The sequence below is a fragment of the Natator depressus genome, chromosome 5 (genome assembly GCF_965152275.1).
Source record: "Natator depressus isolate rNatDep1 chromosome 5, rNatDep2.hap1, whole genome shotgun sequence".
Taxonomy (NCBI): Eukaryota; Metazoa; Chordata; order Testudines; family Cheloniidae; genus Natator; species Natator depressus.
This window is the reverse complement of record NC_134238.1, coordinates 80647228-80666706: the sequence shown is the minus strand read 5'-3', so window position 1 is coordinate 80666706 and position 19479 is coordinate 80647228. Positions and strand designations below refer to the sequence as shown.

Below are 19479 nucleotides of genomic sequence, written 5' to 3'. Positions count from 1 at the left end.
GCAGCGGCAGTCAAAAAAGTGAATAGAATGTTGGGAATCATTAAGAAAGGGATAGATAATAAGACAGAAAATATCATATTGCCTCTATATAAATCCATGGTACGCCCACATCTTGAATACTGCATACAGATGTGGTCGCCCCATCTCAAAAAAGATATATTGGATTTGGAAAAGGTTCAGAAAAGAGCAACAAATTATTAGGGGTATGGAACAGCTGCTGTATGAGGAAAGGTTAATAAGACTGGGACTTTTCAGCCTGGAAAACAGACGACTAAGGGGCAATATGATAGAGGTCTATACAATCATGACTGGTGTGGAGAAAGTAAATAAGGAAGTGTTATTTACTCCTTCTCATAACACAAGAACTAGGGGCCTCCAAATGAAATTAATAGGCAGCAGGTTTAAAACAACAAAAGGAAGTATTTTTTCACACAATACACAGTCAATCTGTGGAACTCCTTGCCAGAGGATGTTGTGAATGCCAAGACTATAACAGTATTCAAAAAAGAACTAGATAAATTCATGGAGGATAGGTTCATCAATGGTGTCCCTAGCCTCTGTTTGCCAGAAGATGAGAATGAGCAACAGGGAATGGATCACTTGATGATTCCCTGTTCTGTTCATTCCCTCTCAGGCACCTGTCATTGGCTACTATCAGAAGAGAGACTACTGGGCTAGATGGACCTTTGGTCTGACCAAGTACAGCCATTCTTATGTTCTTATCTTCTTAGACCTCCACCCCTCCAGACAAATTTACAAGCAGTGGGGTAGTGATGAGCTGGGTTGGGTTTGATGGGGTTTCCCCTTGAAGAATACTAGGGGTTCCCTGGCCCATCCGAACCAATTGTAACCTATTTAGTGTCAGGTTGTATCACAGATTACTACTCTGGCTCTAACTGGCTGGGAGGGAGCTTTACTGTCCCCCTTCCATTTTTTAAGGCTGAGCAGTGGGAGGAGCAAAACACTATTCAGACTCTCTTCCTACTCGCAGCAGGATTTCCCCTCCCACCTATGCTCTGGGGGGTGGAGGGGGGCGGTTAGCAGGGGAAGAGCCTAGGAAAAGCAGTCGGTCCTTTTCTTGGAATATTGTATGTGTGCTAATGACCAAATTGGATGTTGTTATGTGGACTAACCAGTGCATTTTCTTTTCTGTTTGGGCTATGCCAGAATTTCATATTTCAGTATGTCATGTTGCAACTTTGGGGTCCTAAGGAGTCTTTACAGTGGCATAAATTTATCTGGGCAGGGATGGTAGAGAGGGCATATAGCTCCCAAAATTGTGATTCTTTGTTGTTGGGGCTAAGAGACTCACCCACAAAACTTTGCTGAGGTCTGACTCAGTGATGGTTCTCATCCTCTTGACGGGGGAAGTGTGGGCCTGGGTGAGCTGGACAGTTTATCAGATGAGATAGCTGTTTGATCTAGGGATCCGTCAGTTAGGACAAAGGGTGGCTTAGCATGATTGGCCTGAAAGGATCCAGCCACCTTCTCCTTCAAGGATTATATTACACCCTCCCACCCCTTTCATTTATGTCATTTATGTTTATTTAACAAAGCTGCACCCTCCTATAGCAAAATTATCCATAGTTTATGAAATGTCTTTTTTGGGGATCCACTGGGCAATAACTGCACTGATAGGATGAGTAGGATACAGCTTACAACTGCTTTCAGTAGGATACCAATTTATGTACTTGGCTCTTGAAAAGGCCTAGAAAACTGACCTCTCCATTACATTAAAACCTATCCATTTGAATTATCTTTTGGTGTCTGGCCTTATTTTACCTGAGTTAACACAAAGGTCATTTTTTATTGTTCATCGAACAATCCTGATGATGCATAAATTACATCATGCTAATCTCACAATTTGAAGCAAACTGTAAGTATATAAGAATATACTTCCATATTTATGTGCTCTTGCTATGACTGCAGATTAGTATTTATTTATTAATTTATTTATATTTATATTGATATTTATTAATTTATTTATATTTATTTATTAATCAGTGAAGTCCATGCTGTACATCAGACTATAACCCGAAGAGAAACAACATCTTCAGAGATTAAGAGGAAACAGATAATTTAGGATCTTTTCAAATGGTGACAGTGATGGTGTAATATTGACTCAGGTAACATAGAGGACTAATAGCACAGAGAAAACGAGGCACGTAATAGAGGATTTGTGGATACACATATGAGATATTATGTGTGAAATATTTGATATACAAGCCTAAGAGCCATACAAAAAAACCACTACAACAAAAAAGCAAACTGATTTTTTTTAACTGAGCTAAAGTCTGTTAATATCTTCTGGAAGAATGCATCTAACCTAAAGTCTATAGCATGGATACACATGGTCTGTTCAACCCATAAGGAATTAGGTGTGACACTGAAAAAGTGTAAATATTGTGCTTGTTTTAAAATATTTAGTATCTTCATTAGCTACTTTGTAGGTGCTTCAGAAGCTATTTAACTACTTCAGATAGTTTACTAGCTGCACTGGAAATAATTAGCTATGTTTATTTAATTCCCTGCAGTATTTCATGATTTCCTAGCATCATTATACATTTCATTAATAATTTACAAATTATTTTTAATGTAGTTTTGATATCTAAACTGTACATTTTAGCTATTTTTGTTTTTGCTTTTGCATACAATAAACATAAAGAAAGTATTCAGCACATCACACAGAATGAAAACTCTTTGACAACAATATGCTTTAGACTTTCTCAGGTGACAGAGTTCCTTTGGTTAAATAAATCCTGATATTTCCTGCTGACATTTGATTTAAGTATGTAAGTTGAAAGAACAATCAAGATTAAAGTTTTACACTGGAAAGTTTGTGTGTCAGACCATCTTTCCTAACGCTTCAGGACATATGGTCTACTCTGCACAAAAGTGAAAGGTTTACTCATATTTACAGTTGAATTTTTAAAAACAAAAATCTAAGACTTTTTTGACATTTTAGGATTTTTGCATGTGAGGGGGCAAATCATGAAAAACAGCTGAACGCTTCACTGGGAACTTTAAGTGCTGCCAGTTAAACCATCATTGCAAGGGAGGCTAATAGAAAGCTGGAGTTCAGCAACAACACTGTAGTGAAACACAAACCAGAGCACTGAACTTTGAGTCAGAACTTCACTCTTCTGGGGGTGAAACTCTCTCTTTTCCCCAACTTGGACAGTTAAGTTATGATTACAATGTTTAGTTCTAACACAGTATGTTCCCTCTCTGGTACATCGTTATCACAGTACAAGAGAAGTTAAAATTATTTGGATTAACAATGAGAAATAAGATTTATCTGAGGATATAAAATAATACTGGTGACACTTGATTTTTATAAACTATACATTAATTTCCTATTTATATAGTGCAATAGCAATGTACAACAAAAAAGCGATGCCAAACTAAACAGAGATTTCCCCTTTCAAAAGGACTTATGAGGCATCCATTCTAACAGCAAAACCTTGCATATTACAAAACGAACAAGATAACAAATACAGAAACAGTGTGGCAGGGGTCACTGTGACTGGAACATTTCACAGAACAGTTGGCTTTTCTGGAGGTTTTTGAAGGAAAAATGAGTGAGGGATATTTGTGTATGTCAAGTGGAATGCCATTTCAGTCATATGAACAGCTGGGAAGAAGGAGAAAAGTTGGGACTATGCAAGAACGACAAAAAGAGAAGCTAAGAGTGATGCTTGTGCAGAGTGGAGATAGTGGGAAAAGTAGTGGTGGAGGTAAGGACAGATATGTAGACAGAAATATAATATTTCCATAACTTTTGCTCTTTTCATCATGATCTTTCCCTTGGACTTTCTTAAAAGTTGCCATGCTATATAACCACTCTATTCATTCTCTATAAAGATCACAGCTGTGTTATGACAAGAATTGTTTTAGTAAAGTTGACTAGATAGCATTCACATCCTGGACTTTAATCTTCAAGGCCAATATTTTGCAGTTCTACAATTGTACTCAATTATCAGGTTCTACTCATGAGCCATTATCTTGCTTTCTGTTATTCAAAAGAATGGTAGGAACTAATTGATTCTTACTTGAAGCACAGTGGGCATAAAAGCAAACTTGGCAGTTTTACAAGATAATCACAGTGACAGTATAAATCTTACACTGAAAAATACACAAACACTTTGTTCTTGAAAGGCTTTAGGCTACTCTTCTCAGACTACATAAATTACAGTCTTCAACTTAAAGCACGTTCACAGGGTCAAAAAAAAACCTTCAACATAAAGATTAGGCACCATTCAAGGAACAGGAATGTGGGCCAACTTAGTAGCTCCCAGAGATAACTCTGCAGGGGTAGGTGTTGTTAGTACTCTGCTGTGGCACGTATTGTAGGCAAGCGACCGGCTGAGGGGAAGTACGTGGAATCTTTCCCTTGTCTCACAGGATTATCAGAGAGATTGTGTACTGGAACTTTGGCGATGAGGGAGATGTGATTGGTATCTCTAATATTACCATATGATGTGATTACAGATAGTCTTACAAGTTCTGCTTAATCAAATGTATGGACAGTCAGATCTTAGAAGAAATGCATTGTTAGTTGTGGTTCAGTTCTTTTTAGCAGCTGCACATGTCACTAGTAACATTTATTCCCAGCCTGACAGAATAAATTTATTTAACTTGACTATATACTTTCACAAATAAAAAAACCCTAGAACAAAAGAAACATGGGGCATTCAAAACTAAATATCAGACATTAATAGAGGACAAGTCCAGGAAAGTAAGTACCCTATTTTCAAGAAGATAGTCAAATTAGCATCAGGATAATAATCTTGACTTAATTGTTGGTGTTCCTGAAAATAGCAAGGAACACTAAAGGAGCACTAAAGACACCCTGAGAGACAGCTTGGCAAAGCATCTTGGGGATTATATGCAACTTGCAGGTGATTAATTGGCTGTCTAACTTCACCGGGTTTCATTAGTATAACATTCCTGATTTACTTACCCACAGTAGAGGCACAGGGAAATTAGGAGGGTACAAAGGTATCATGCAATTGCACATACATATATTTGACAGTCCGGCCCATAAATTGTAGTTTAATGAGCGATAATGAGAGTTTTTGTACTGGCTGCAGAAAGAAATGGAAAAGAAAAAATTTCCTTCACAGACCCCTTGGAAAGGAGCAACTACAGTCAGGCCCACAGTGGATCATGACAAAATCTGGTATTTTAACTGCTTCCACGGATGGGAGGGTGGGTGCTGCTCCACCTTTTCCTGCACCAACATGAACATATGTAGTCCCCCTTCTCTTCTGGCCACCTGTGGGTGTAGGGGAAAGCATGGAACAGCATCCCCACACTGATCTGGTATGAAGCTGCTGTAGCAAGTAACACTCTGGCTCCCTAGTCCATAATGGGGCAATACACCTTTTCAAAGAAGCCAGACAATGGCCCCATCACTTAATGTGCGGTGAGGTCATTTACTTCAGAGGGTCCATGACTTCACTGGATGTATTTTTCTATTTTTATACTGAAATCAGCATGCTAATGGTGCACATTAAAGCTCCAATCCAGCACCACTATAGCAGGGCCTAAACAATAAATAAAACATGCCCATATTGACTTTCACATGCAACGCATAAAACCAGTTACAAATCAGTAATTCTCTTTCATGCTGTCCCTGAAAAAATAACTCTCTGTTCTAAAGTAAGCAACAATCCTTACCTGCATTTCTTGACAAAATGAAGCCATTGGTCCAAAGAGAATCTGACACTGTTCATCTGCAGTGTACGTCATTCCTGGCAGTTTGGAGGGAATAATCACAGAATTGAGGCTTTGGGGATTTGTATGTAGCAAACAGTTACTGGCCTTTGACCTGCCAATATGCAGAAATTCATAAAATGTTGAATTAATATTAATAAAGGTTGGCTATTTTGTTGACATAGAACATATGCAATTGCTATAAAAAAGGATTAACAGATCTTAAGCAGCATTTTGCTGACATTTAGACCTGTTAATTTAATGACGTTCTTTCTTTTGCTGTTGTATATTTACAGAAAGGCAAAACAGTTTATGGATTACAAACAGCTATAAGGATTTCAGGAAAATACTTTGAAAACATTTTAGTGTACATATTACATAATTTAATTGCTTAAAAATTATATGGCTTTTAATAAATATTTATGGAGCTCACTTTTTTCACCCATACTTTAAATATGTCAGTGTTTTTCAAGTCCCAAGATTTCAGTTAGCACTGTTTTCGCTCAAAATTAAAGAAAAAGGGAGATGAAAATACATGGACCTCCATTAGATTTGAGTTCTAAATGGACACATCTACAGCTTGTCCTTGAATCTCAATCATTCCAGTACCAGCTCCAATACAGACCTTTACAGGACTACTCAGTTGTAAGTAGTAAATTGTCAGTACGCATATCTATCAGTTCAAGAGGGTTATTCTTGAGGGTTATTCCTTATACAATGCATGGGCACAATGTAGGTGACCTATTTTGGTATGGTTCCATGTATCATATTCTCAACTAGATAACTCATAAAATATTTCTATTAAAATAAAATTATTTCCTCATCTTGTTTGTTATTGAATGACAACATAGGACATGATGTAATCTATTATGTGCAAAATAGAAAACAATACAGATATCATTTTAAACTCACAATCTTCCTAATATGTATTTTTGCCCCATATCTTTGTTAATGTATTTTCTTTAGTTGATAAGGTGGCTTTTTGGTGGTTAATATTATTAACAGTATTAATTAATTATTAATATTAACAGCTATTATTAACAATATTTCCTTTTTAACCTCATACAGAAGCTCATAGAGAGTATTAAGTATTTGGCATACCTGAAACTTAGATCAAAAGTCAAAAATTACTTTAAGCAATGCTATTTCTTGACTTAATTACCTGAGGAATCTTTCTAGATCTTCTCTGCTGCACCGGGACCATGAAACATCACCAAGATTCTGTCCTTTAATCCATTCTCCAGACATGATGTGGAGACCATCTGCACAGGATGGGTGGTCATTGTCATGATTTATTCCCATGCTGAATTTTGAAAGTATTAAAAAATAAAAATTATTTTAAGAAAACAGCATAATAAATGGTTTTCAAAATGGTTAAGAACATAAGAATGGCCATACTGGGTCAAACCAAGGGTCCATCTAGCTCAGTATCCTGTCTTCCGACAGTGGCCAATGCCAGGTGCTTCAAAGGGAATGAACAGAACAGGCAATCACTGAATGATCCATCCTCTGACATTCACTCTCAGTTTCTGAGGCTAAGGGCACCCAGACCATCATGACTAATAGCCATTGATGGACTTATCCTCCATAAACATACCTAATTCTATTTTGAACCCATTTATACTTTTGGCCTCCACAAACAACAACTGCATTTCTCCCACTAATGAATGAGAAGACCATCGTGAGCTTACATAACAAAGCCAGTGAATCTCAGTGTAATTCTGCATTGAACTTGTTTTCATTACACATTTGTTTGTTTATTGTTGACGACTTGCATTTAGCTAACTAATAGGTAAGATGTATTGTTAAAATATTCTGAGCAGTAGTTTTATGCATACTTACAATTTCAAAAATTCAGAGTTTTGGCTGCAGTACCTTTTATTTCAAATAATAGCAGTGGAATGACTCAAGGGAACTACATCGAACGGACAAAGCACCCACACGGTAAAAGGTGGTGAATGCTCCCACAGGACACTGCCATGTAGGAGTCATAAAATTCTGCTACAAAATCTACTTGTGGTTGCCACTTCCAATTTGCTCAGTTGTTGCTTTTGAAGATTCCCTGTTACTTGAAAAAAACCTATTTGATTGTAGGCAATAGTCAGGTGAGTTTTTTAAGTGAAAAATGGCACTTTAAAACCTTCAAAAGTAGCTATGTGGATACACACAGAGCTCCTATGTGAAAAGTAAATAAAACAGTATCAGCTGCTTTTGACTATTTAAAAGTCACTATAAGGATACTCTTCAGAGCAGGGCATACAGAGTGGCTGCTGGGATTTTGCAGCTTCTATCTTCTTAAGGTAGCCTTGTAGTTTGTAGTGTAGCAAAGCAAAACTCTGTGGGTGATACCACTACATAAGCACTACTCTTTCTGTGCTGGCCCCTTACGCTCACCATGTATATTAATATCTTGGTCATTTCTCATGAATAGTCCTTGCTTTCAGCCAAAGAATTGTAGAATAAATGTATCAATGCAATTTTTCCTGCATGAAAAGTCAGTTACCTCTAGACCAGTACTCAGTGCTGATATCACATGCCTCCCTACCATCCTTTGTTCACTTTGACATTAAAATGTAAACAACAAAAAACAAAAACACCACACAATCCTGGCAACTTTCCCTCATTGCCAAACTGTGCCCCACACAAAGCTAGTCAGCCAAATACCAGTAACTCTAGGTCAAATTTTATGCGAGGTACCACAGCTTATGTTGCATTGTACTTATTCATGAAAGGAATTTAATTCCCCAATAAGGCACGGCTGCATAGGACTCTATTGGGCCTGCCAGGGTGCTCAACAGAAGTGCTGCCGCTGCGGCTCGTGTGGAGCCCCTCACTGGAACGGCACGCTACACAGTGCGGAACGCTGAGGCAGCTGTCTGTGCATGACTCTTCAGGGAGAATTTTTTGAATGGTGGATAGAATTGGAGTGAAGATACATTTATTTCACACTCATTTCAGTTTCTCACTTTTTCTGAGCTGGATAGTGCACCACTACAAAAGTGCTTCCACACTCAAACTCCATTGATGTGAACCCTGGCTAGTTAAGTCTCTTGATTGACTGAACTCTTTCATGTCCCCACACACCCAGTGCCACATTTTCCCATATATCAAAAACTTTGATAAATTCCTCCATAATCTCTGGGTAAACCTTCCCTTCGTCTGAACAATGGAAGAAGGCAAGCTGATTGGACGACTGGAGCTGACAAAAAAAAAAGTGCTATACTGCAGCAAACGTCAGTAAAAAGGTACAAAGATCACACATAGGAGTTGCCCATATGGACATTCAATAACATGACTACAGAGCTTAAAGGTATATTCTGTGGAAAAGAAACTCCACAGCAGAAAATGCCATAGAGAATAAAGTGAATCTGTTAGAGTTTAAGACGTGAAACACAAATTTGTCCTGGGAAGTGACCAAACAATTTTAAGGGCATAATGCTGCAAGGATGGACACAGAACATGCCATCTCTTCATACAGAACCCAAAGAAATAAGATTTCAACAGCCTTTTTGTAACTAATAAGCATCTGCAATTGTTTGGTATACATTCAAAAGTAAAAATGTAACAGAGAGATTATTTTTTATGATACCGTGGTTCAAAGTTGATTAAGATCTATGAGTGGGGTATACGCAGGAATAAAGAAGTAGTAGTTTTCCTTTGAGGCTGATGGGTCCACTGTGGGTTGTTAGTTTGCTTCTGAGAAATTATTCTCTCTAAACATACTCCACTAGTTCAGTTTAATGTCATTGTGACAGAGGATTCAGCTATTTACTGATGTATCTAATTAGAGAAAGGATGTGCTCAGTGTTACCATAACTTGTTTGTTATGGATAGATATATCTAAAAATATCATGTATACTGACATACTGAATTCATTGGGCAAGTATGTACTTTCAATATGCATAAACTGGAGGAAACCGTATTTCAATTTCACCCTAGTTTAGAAGATGATGGGTCAAAACTGGATAAGAAAAAGAATTAACAGGATTCACTAAATGATTAGGTATTTACATGGAAAATGAGAACATCCACCATTACCTTAACTAGGATAAAAAATATAATAGAGATAGACCCTCATATTCCAGAGCAAAGCCAACCACTGACTGATTATCAGATTTAGGAAGAAAATTGCTCCATGGGCACATTATTCCATAACTCTCTACTACAGGGTTTCCTGCATCTTCCTGTGAAGTACCTAGGACTGGCCACTGTTAAGAGGCATGATACTATACTAGATGGCACAAAAGTATATCTCAGCATATAAATTTCTGTGTTTGTGTGTTCCTGAAAAACAGCTTCATTTCCAAGATACTACGTTAGGTACCAAGGGGTGTTACACATTGTAATGCCAAACAAGCAGAAAACAAAGAGATCATTCCCAGAAGGTGAAGGAAAATGAAAATTTGGAAGAGGCGAATTTGTATACTGACAACCCATCCTTACCACTCCCTTCTTGTATTTGTGTGGTAGATTAGAGCCATATTGGGCTATAATTATTAATGACCATCGTTACATTGGGGGGGATCATGGTTATGGCAAACCTTTAAATTTTGAGAGGAAAAAAACTGATTCCTGTATTTCTTTAAAAGGCAAGAAATCCACTCTGGTGGGAGTTTACTCATGGCCTTAAGTGACAGGAAGGCAGCCTAGCTAGATGATCGTTGTAGCACTATTTTACAGTACTATGATGTTCCAGGGTGCAATCCAGATCGGTGAGAGGCTGTGTCACACTTTCCCTGCAACTTGGGGTGCCTTGCAATGCTTTGCTGCTGTAGCTCCCACCTGGGCTGCTCACAAACAGCCTTCCAGTATGCAGGTCACACCCTCAATGTCTGTGTGTAACCACAGCTCTGGTCGAGCAACTCTGACCCCAATAGCCTGTCAGCAAACACCAGCCACACTCTGCTTTCTAGCAACCTCGATTACTATTTGCGGGGTGACCCCAGCGCACTCCCAGTCTCAAATTTTGCCCCCAAAAACGTGTGTTCTGCACTATCCAGCCCTCTCCTGGACAGTTCAGATATATTAGATCCATTGTCCCTCTAAGGGGCCCAATATACAACAGAATGGCACTCTAAATGGAGTTACCCACACAATTCACAACATGACTAGTTTTGATTAAAGAATAAAACAAATTTATTTACCTACAAAGAAAGAGCTTTTAAGTGAGTACAAGTATAAGACATTAAAGTCAGAAATGGTTACAAGAGAAATAAAGATAAAACATTTTCTAAACTTAACAAACTAGACTTGGTTCAAACTGATCTTACCATAGGTTCCTAGTAACATCGCTGACCAAGTTTCAGGTCAGGATCTGCTCCCAAAGTCCAAAGGCTGTTTCTTTTGTCTTCTTAGGTGGAAAAAGAGAGAGATAACCTGGGTGTTTTTGCCCCTAATTTTTATAGTTCTATCACCCTTTGAAATTTTGAGGGTTACCACTTGTTAAAGTTTGCCCAAACAGTAAAGAAGGCAGCATAGTGTCTGGTAGTTAAAGAGGCTGCACACTGTTTCTTCTCACCTCTGTTTGCTAAAATGCAGATTTTTCTTGTCTCCTGCCTTCCGCCTCTCGTTGTCCGAGGACCCTTTTTACAACTTATATGTAAATTGAGGTGAACACACATTCATTTGTTTAAGACCTGCTTGACCAGTCCTGCCTAACTGGGGTTACGTTGGTTTGGATATGTGCTATACCACTATTATTCAGGGGAAATTCATAATTTTACATATAATGTTGCCACACACATTTCGTCATGATATTATTGACCAGTGAGTTATTAGTTTGTAAATGATACCTCACAAGGCATATTTTGTACAAAGATTATTATACTGGTGTGGAGAGTGTGAATAGAGGCATGCCTTCCATCACAACTACCCCAGCTCAGTCCAGACCATTCTTCATTTTTCTGGTTTAATCTGGGTCTGCCTTACTCACACTCAAAACTACTAGCATTTAAAAACTAATGTCACTTCTCCTGGAAATAGTTGAATAAAGCCTCACACAGCATCTCCCTTCCTAACGTCTGGTTCACTGATACACAAAATATCTCCAAACTCTTCCATCAGGTTTCTCACTGGCCCAGACTGTTCCAAAACATTCTCAGCCTTGGTTCACCTGTCATTTGAACTCTCCATAGAAGCCCACCATAGGCCTGGCCTTTCTTCAATCTCTTTTCTCCCTACTGGAGAGAGATCCAGCTCTCAAGATTTCTTCGTACCCCTTTCACCAGCATGCATTGCTTCAGTCTACAGTTCCCACATGCTCTGGGAACCTCCAGACCCAGAATGCCTCTGTCCTGGGCAGAAACAGGGCTAAGAAGCACCTGAAAACCATCTTAAAGGGTTAGATTGCCCTGTTCAAAATCACAGTAAAGGCAGAATTTCCTGTTAGTGAAACTTGCAACTGTCAGCTCTAGGACTGCCTCTTTATTCACCCAGATGGGCAACACAGTACATTAGTCAAACCTACCAGACACCCTGTGATGCTTTGGGGGGTTCATCAAGACCAGTTAAGGGTTGTGTTACCACCTGACCTCTAACCCTGGGTACATCTGTGCTGTGCAACTTTGGCTCAGAGCCCCTGACAGCAGAATGATCTCACTTTAGTTTCCACCAGCCTGGATGCTCCTTGCAGGGGGACACCAACAGTCTCTCCTGTCCTGAGTTTTCCCAAAACCATCTCCTCTGCAGTGCTCAGTACCTCTCTCACTGTATCACTCAAAAAAACCTTAACAAGTTTGTGGCTCCTGTAAAGAGACAGTGCACAGCATCAGCCTAATAGTTTGGCTGAGGATTTTACTTTTCAGTTTAAAACACTGCACTGAGATGGTTGTGTAATAAAACAAAATTAAGTTAGCTAACAGAGAACAGATATTTAAGTGATACCAAGTAGAGGGAATTGGGATAGAAATGGTTACAAACAAGCAAAAGCAAAATACGCTTCAAAGACAGAAATCTAACTTAACAAACCAGAGCCTTTTGTTAGAGTAGTTTTCTCACCATAGTTGTTTTTCCAGTACAGCTGGCCAGTCCTTAGCCAGAATCCAACATAGAGCTCTAAGCGGCTGGTTTCTGTGTCTCTTCAGGTGAGGGATGCCAAAATGGTGCTCTCGCTCTCTCCTAACATCCTCAAACTGTATCACTGTTTTCAATGTCAGAAAGCCCTCCTGGGGGCTCAGCTTGCTGTGTCCACCAGGGATCCGACACCACATTAATTTTGGCAGTCTCCTCTGCCATCACTTGCTAGTTTCATGGCTTTACCTTTTACGTAAATGTCCTTCCAAGGTCTCTCTTTGCTCAATTTACATTGAAGACACATTCAAACAAATGGAAGCACATTCCTTTGTCTGTTGCAGAGTGCCTTAAGCCCTACCCACCAAACACATTATAAGACCATATTTCCAGCACATATTTATAGCTTTTCATATCTCACCCACCTCACATGGATCACACCATAATATTAATGACCAGTATGTATACATTGCCTTACATGACACCTCTTAGATACAGATTATGACAACAGTGAGTTGGGATACACTGACATGGTCAGACCAGCTAAGACTCTCTGCTAGATACCAGGGAGTCCTTTGCTCTGTGACATTGGGTGCTGTTATGCTCACACAGCCACTCATAGAATAATACATCAAGGCATGGATGTGTGGTAAAACAGAGGTAGATAAACGTATGCCTTTCTTGTGATTCACTAATCAACAAAAAAGCAGTTTGTTATCAATAGAATACATCTCATTCAAAATGTTTATCTGAACAAAGCTCTAAACATTCATCAAGATGTCAATTCCAAGATTATATGGGTAATCAAAAATATTAAGAATACATGGAAATCTGATGAGCATTCAGATGGACTATTTTCTATATTCAATAACTTCTGCTACTGATGCTCAGAGACCACAAATCAAATGATATTTCTTGATCAATTATTATATTAAATAATTCTTCTGAAAAGTGGTAGAAATTCCTAAATTAGAGCAAAAAGTACACAAACATTTGCCAGAAGGTTACATTGAAAAATATTTACTTAGTTTTAAATGTCACCCTACATGCACTAAATTCATTTGATGAGTTAACATGCTATACACTATAATAACACATATCATCACAACACATTCCTTGTAATCAAAGCCAAATGAGTCACATCAAATTACCATTTGAGGTGATTCTTTGGTCCTTAATGTCAATCTGTTTTGTACTGTCTCTGTGATTTACTTTTGTTTCCTGAAGATATGGGACCATGAGCACATTTAACTGTGCTCTGTTACAGAAAGACCAAATAATAGCTATAAATATTAAAATATTTGAATAAAATGATTCCATAAAAGACTCAAAGAAAGCTGATCCTGGTGGGGCCAAATCAAAGTTAAACTTTTGACATGAATGTAAGAGGAAAGGAAATAAAGGAGATGACAGAATTATTTGTTCACTGTTACTTTTTCAGCCTGGGCAAAGAGGAAGAGATTTCCTTTTGGAGCGCAGAAGAATTCAAAAAATGCCTGACTTTCAACACTTCAAAGATATGGAAGACATCAGAACACTGTTTACAGTGGAGTGTTGCTCCATGAAAGAATTTTTGTTTTGTTTTGTATACAGGCACAGACAGCTTTAACCTATATAGACAAAAGAGCTCCTGCTGCTAAAGATTATCATCATTGATCAAGCAGATAATGTAATAGACAGAGTTGTAGACAACTTTTTTTTGTGGGGGAGGCAAGGAACATGGGTTAAAAAAATAATGATATAATAGCTGTTGAATATTATTTTATACTATCTGATTATTGTAGTAGGGACAGTCCCCTGATAATTGAGACTGTTCTCCTCAGCCCAGGAGTGGTACGGTCCTCTCTGGTCTCAGCAACTTGAAGTCCCTCTCTTTGCCCCAGGGTATCAACTGACTCTTGGGGCTGAGCTGAGGATCTCTCATTCAGTAGCCTCTGGCTCCTTTCTTCCCTGGCTGGGAAGTGGTTCTGCAAACTGGGGCTCTTCTTCTTGTGAAGGAGAATTCTGGGTGCCTGGGTCAGGCTCACTTGTCCATGCTACTCCCACTCCTTCTGAAGCCAGGCTGGATATTCTTCTTGTCTCCTGAAAGCTATTGATACTTTTTCTCTGTGTGAATGAGGATTTCTGCTCACTTCTATCTAGGGAGTCCTGGGATAGCAGGTACCAGCGGATACCACTCTGCTGAGACTGACTCCCAGGGCTCCCTGATTGGCTCTTCTTGTCTTTCCTCCTGCACCCCCATCCCCTCACTCCACAGGGTATTCTAGGTGCTCTTTTTACAAAAGGAGGGAGAAAGTCAGATATCATAGAGTCCATTACTTTTTGGCTGTCCTTTATCATGCCTGGGAGTCAAATGGCTTCCAGTTGCCACCTTATTTTTTTTTCCTTGTAGGAGTCTCTTGGTGAGAGAGGAACACAGGGAATTATGTAAGTAAAACAATTATGTAACTCCATTGTTTTTCAGTGTAATCAATGGATCAGGTGTAGGCTGTTCCCTTTTTTCAATCTGTCACATTTCTGCACTGGTCCACAAAGCATGCAATGACTATATAAAACTAAGGGTCCAACTAAATGATTCAGTTTGCCAGAGAGTATTGTGTGTGTTTTTAATTCTGCAGTCCTTTCTTACTGTAAGCCAGTCTTACAAGGTGTTTGCATTTCTCAGACACCTCACCAACCACAGCTTCAGTCTTCCTCTGTGTGTAACTTTGAAAAAGGCCATTTCTGATCATCTTGATTTGATGATTTCCAATGGCTCCTTTATTCTGAAGTTATTGATAATGGACATTGTTTCTACTGTTGTACAGCTTTTAGGCACAAAATACTTTTGACTAAGTACACAGATGAAGCTTTCACACAGTCTGTATTCTCAAATTGGAAAAAGGCTTGAGACTAAATTTAGAGGCCTCAAGCTTCTTTGTATCATCATGACTCAGTTGATATTCTTGAAAAGACCACACAGAATGTTGTGACATACTAAGATTTCAGTACTCTGAGAAGAAAGAAGAAAATAGGAAGATCCTAATGCAAACACGAAATAGTACATGTTATCTTGCTAGACAACGACTTGTACCACAAAGCCATTATACTGAACAAGCTGAAAATATGCCTTTAAGTAGACAGGTTAGCAAGCACCTTTATTTAGTTGCTTTGTTTGCAGGCAGAATATGATCATGGTATTTCCAAGTACATGAAAAAGAATCAAGACAAAAAAATCAAATTCGGATTATTCAAAAAGAGATAATGGAAATCGTTGTTCTTAAAATCATGATGGATATTTCTGAGAAAATTTCTGGACAGTAGTATACAAATATGGTAGATGAAACAGACTTCAAAAAAGAGCTTGTAGTTTTATATCTGCGATAGATGGATGACAACATGAATGTTCATGATGAATTCATTGGGCTGTACAATGTAGCCAATGAAGGTTATCATGTCAGTAACTAAAGATATATTATTACTTCTAAATATGAGGATCAACAACTGTCACAGACAATGTTATGATGATTCCATTAGTATGGCAGGCTAAATATCATTTGTAACATGCAGATTACAACAGGTGGAACCACAAGCACCTGGTTCATTGCTATGGGCATGCTTTGAATTTGGAATGCCAGGATGCTCTTAAGAATAATGCTATCCTAAGAGATACTCTTGAAATTGTTTACAAAATCACAAAATTAATTTTAAAAAGTCACCCAAATGAGATGTTATATTTCAGGACATATATTCAGTATATCACCAGGCATCTCTGGCCTCTGTTCAACAAGATGGACTCTCTGAAGCCAATGCTTCTATACAGTTTCTGAGAACAACCTTTCATTGTGTGCAACTTGAGAGGTTGCAAATAATGCAAAGCAAGATCCTGAAAGTAGAGCTCAAATTTGTAACATGGCTGTTCAAAATGAAAAATATTTACTTCCCCTTTGGTATTGAATTAAGTCAAACATTCCTAAACACAGTAGACAATCTGTCCAAAACTCTGCAAAGGTTGTACACATGAGCCACAGAAGGCCAATCTCATATGAAAATAACACAGTCGACTTCAGCCCATCCAATCAGATGAAAGCTAGAACTTATTCTGGGAGCAAATCCATGAAAAAAGTTTTGTGTTGATAGTCAGAATACCTGAAATTTCAAGGAAGAGAAAAGTTCCATAGAAAAAGCAATCAGGGACAGGATAAGCCAGGTACCTAAATTCAATAAAGGAATTTTATAAATACATCTACTTCTAAGTAATTGATTTTACAATGCCCAGTATGTAATTAAGGTGTGAACAGAAAGGCTACAAAATTATTTAAAATCTTGAAACTCTCATAGCAACTCCAAATGTGAAAGAAACGTTCAAGACATGCTTGCTATGTATGATTCTGATTGCAATCATGAAGGACTGATTAGGCAGCTTCATCTGCTGCAAGCCATATGTCAGCTTACAGAAAGATAGTTGAAATCAGTTCTCTCAGCCAACCCAAATGCCAACTGTTTTCAAAAGTAGTTGAAAATGATTTTAGTGATACCAGCAATCAATGCTGTAAGTGAGCATTGTTTCAGTGCTCTATGATGTATTAAAATATGGCTTTGAGCCACAATGAGACAATGCCAGCTCAACTGGTGTATGTTTTTACATGTACAAAAGGACAAAACTGATGACTTACAGCTTACAGATGTTGCAGAAGAATTCATGTAAAGAAACCCAGGGTGAAGATCATTGTTTGGAACTTTTTCAGATTTGTAAGTCCTTCTTTTTACTCATGCTTTAAAAAGTAATGCTTTAATAAGTGGTTTTGTACCGTGACTAAATTTCTCCATATTTAATAAACTGAGATAAATGAGCTTCTGTTCTAAACTCTGTGTTTCCTTTATTTATTAATACAATCCGTACTTTTTTTTTGGGGGGGGGGGGATTACAGCCCCCACTCCCCAAACATCCAGATTGTCTCTGCCCGTGACAGATGACCTGTTTGAGAGGTAGGAGCTATTCTAGCTCAAGGGTGATTGTCTCTGCCCTGCACTGCAACTCATTGGCTAGAATCCAAAGTACTCAAAGGCTATACTTCACCTCCTGCTGATAAGACCACTTTCCTTTCCATCTGTTGGAGAGCTTTTTTAAAGCTTTCTTGACACTTCAGGGCCATATTTAATTTAAAACTTCCTCGAGAGAGTCCATCTACATTCTCAAAAAGAAAAGGAGTACTTGTGGCACCTTAGAGACTAACAAATTTATTTGAGCATAAGCTTTCGTGAGCTACAGCTCACTTCATCGGATGCATTCTGATTGTCAGGTGAGGACACTCTGTTTGTACAAATACTACCGTTGAGCCAAATCTTAAATAACAAACCTTGACAAAATGTACCAAGTTCAGATTCAGATAACTATTTGAATATTCCAGTTTTTATTCTTTTGCTCATCTAGTGCATGTAGTATTGTACTAGAGTATCCATTAAAGATATGCTGTTCAAATATATGAAAAAAATCAGATATACCACAAATTTGGGCAGGTGATATTAAAAGAAAAGAAAAACAAGGGAAACGGACAATTAAAAAATGTCACAGAAATATTACCTGAAACAAAATTCCGTGCCTTTATTCCCCTTAGCACATATATCAGAAGGAATCTTCTGGTATGATTTCCCATATATAGCAATTGGGATAGGAGAAACCACATAGCTGTACACTGTGGGGAGACTAAGGGAGAGACCACAGAAGGTCTAATACTGCCTCACTTGTTTGCTGACTGGCCAGGGAATGGATTGTGACTACAGATAGATCCTGGTGAAAATCAAAATTTGCATTTTGTGGGAATTTTTGACATTCTGAAATTTTTTTGTGTTCCTTATCTGAACAAAAACAAGTATTTTCAAAGTTTCACACAAAATAATAAGTCCAAAAATTTTCCAATTTCAAAATTTTATATAGGAAAAATATCATTTCAGAATACATTTTTGTTTAGAATTTTTTTTATTTTAATATTTTTGATTATTGATACAGGATTTTGTGACATGTCAGTAGTAGTCACCAATACTATGACATAATATAATAGTCAAAAAATTCTATTTATAGTATATATTATTTTTCTATTTTATTTTATTTTTAAGATCATTAAGGGTAACTATTACTGAGTGTGGATTGAGTACTTATTTTCTAGATCAAAATGCCTCCAGTTTGTGCTATAATGAAATAACACTTTGACACTTTGACAGTTTGATCTAGAAAATAAATTAAGTACTCACAATAGATTCAGAAAGGGACTTGGGTGTTACAATGCCTATCTTTTAAGGCACCTAGAAAATCATTAGCATTCACAGAGCCTGGTTTTGATGCCTTGGCTCCCTGTACAATGAATAGAGAGAGACAGGCATCCTAGGAATGGGATTAACAAAAGTTAGAATGCTGAGCTGGGAGCTATCTGAGCTGGGCAATAGGAGATGCCAAGGGGATGGATGTGTGCCAAGTCCCACCCCTTTCAAGGAGTTAGGTGCCAATACAGGGTGTCCGATCTGGTAAGCATTCTCAGAAGCCTCCTAACTCCACACCAAACAGCAGGACCTCCTGTGACGTTGATCTGGAGGGAGGTGTCAACCCAGTGGTTAGGGTACTCACCTGAGATGTAGGAGACCCCCAGTTCAAGTCCTCTTCTCTACTTGATGAGAAAAAGGGATGTGAAGAAGGAGCCATCACTTCTCAGATGAGTGGCCTAATCACTGAGCTCTGGGATATTCTGATATGGGGTTCTCTTAATCTCTCCTGTTGAA

General features: G+C 38.3%; 1 protein-coding gene across 1 annotated transcript in view; it reads right to left on the bottom strand.

Annotated features, from left to right (window-relative positions):
* The window catches only part of ADAMTS19 (ADAM metallopeptidase with thrombospondin type 1 motif 19), a 271324-nt gene that overhangs the window by 92928 nt on the left and 158917 nt on the right, over positions 1 to 19479 (bottom strand). Inside the window, exons 9-10 of the mRNA XM_074953075.1 lie at positions 6881 to 7021; positions 5683 to 5833 (exon numbers count right to left, since the gene is read on the bottom strand). Coding sequence (XP_074809176.1) covers positions 5683 to 5833; positions 6881 to 7021 — 292 coding nt within the window. The remainder of the gene's footprint in view (positions 1 to 5682; positions 5834 to 6880; positions 7022 to 19479) is intronic.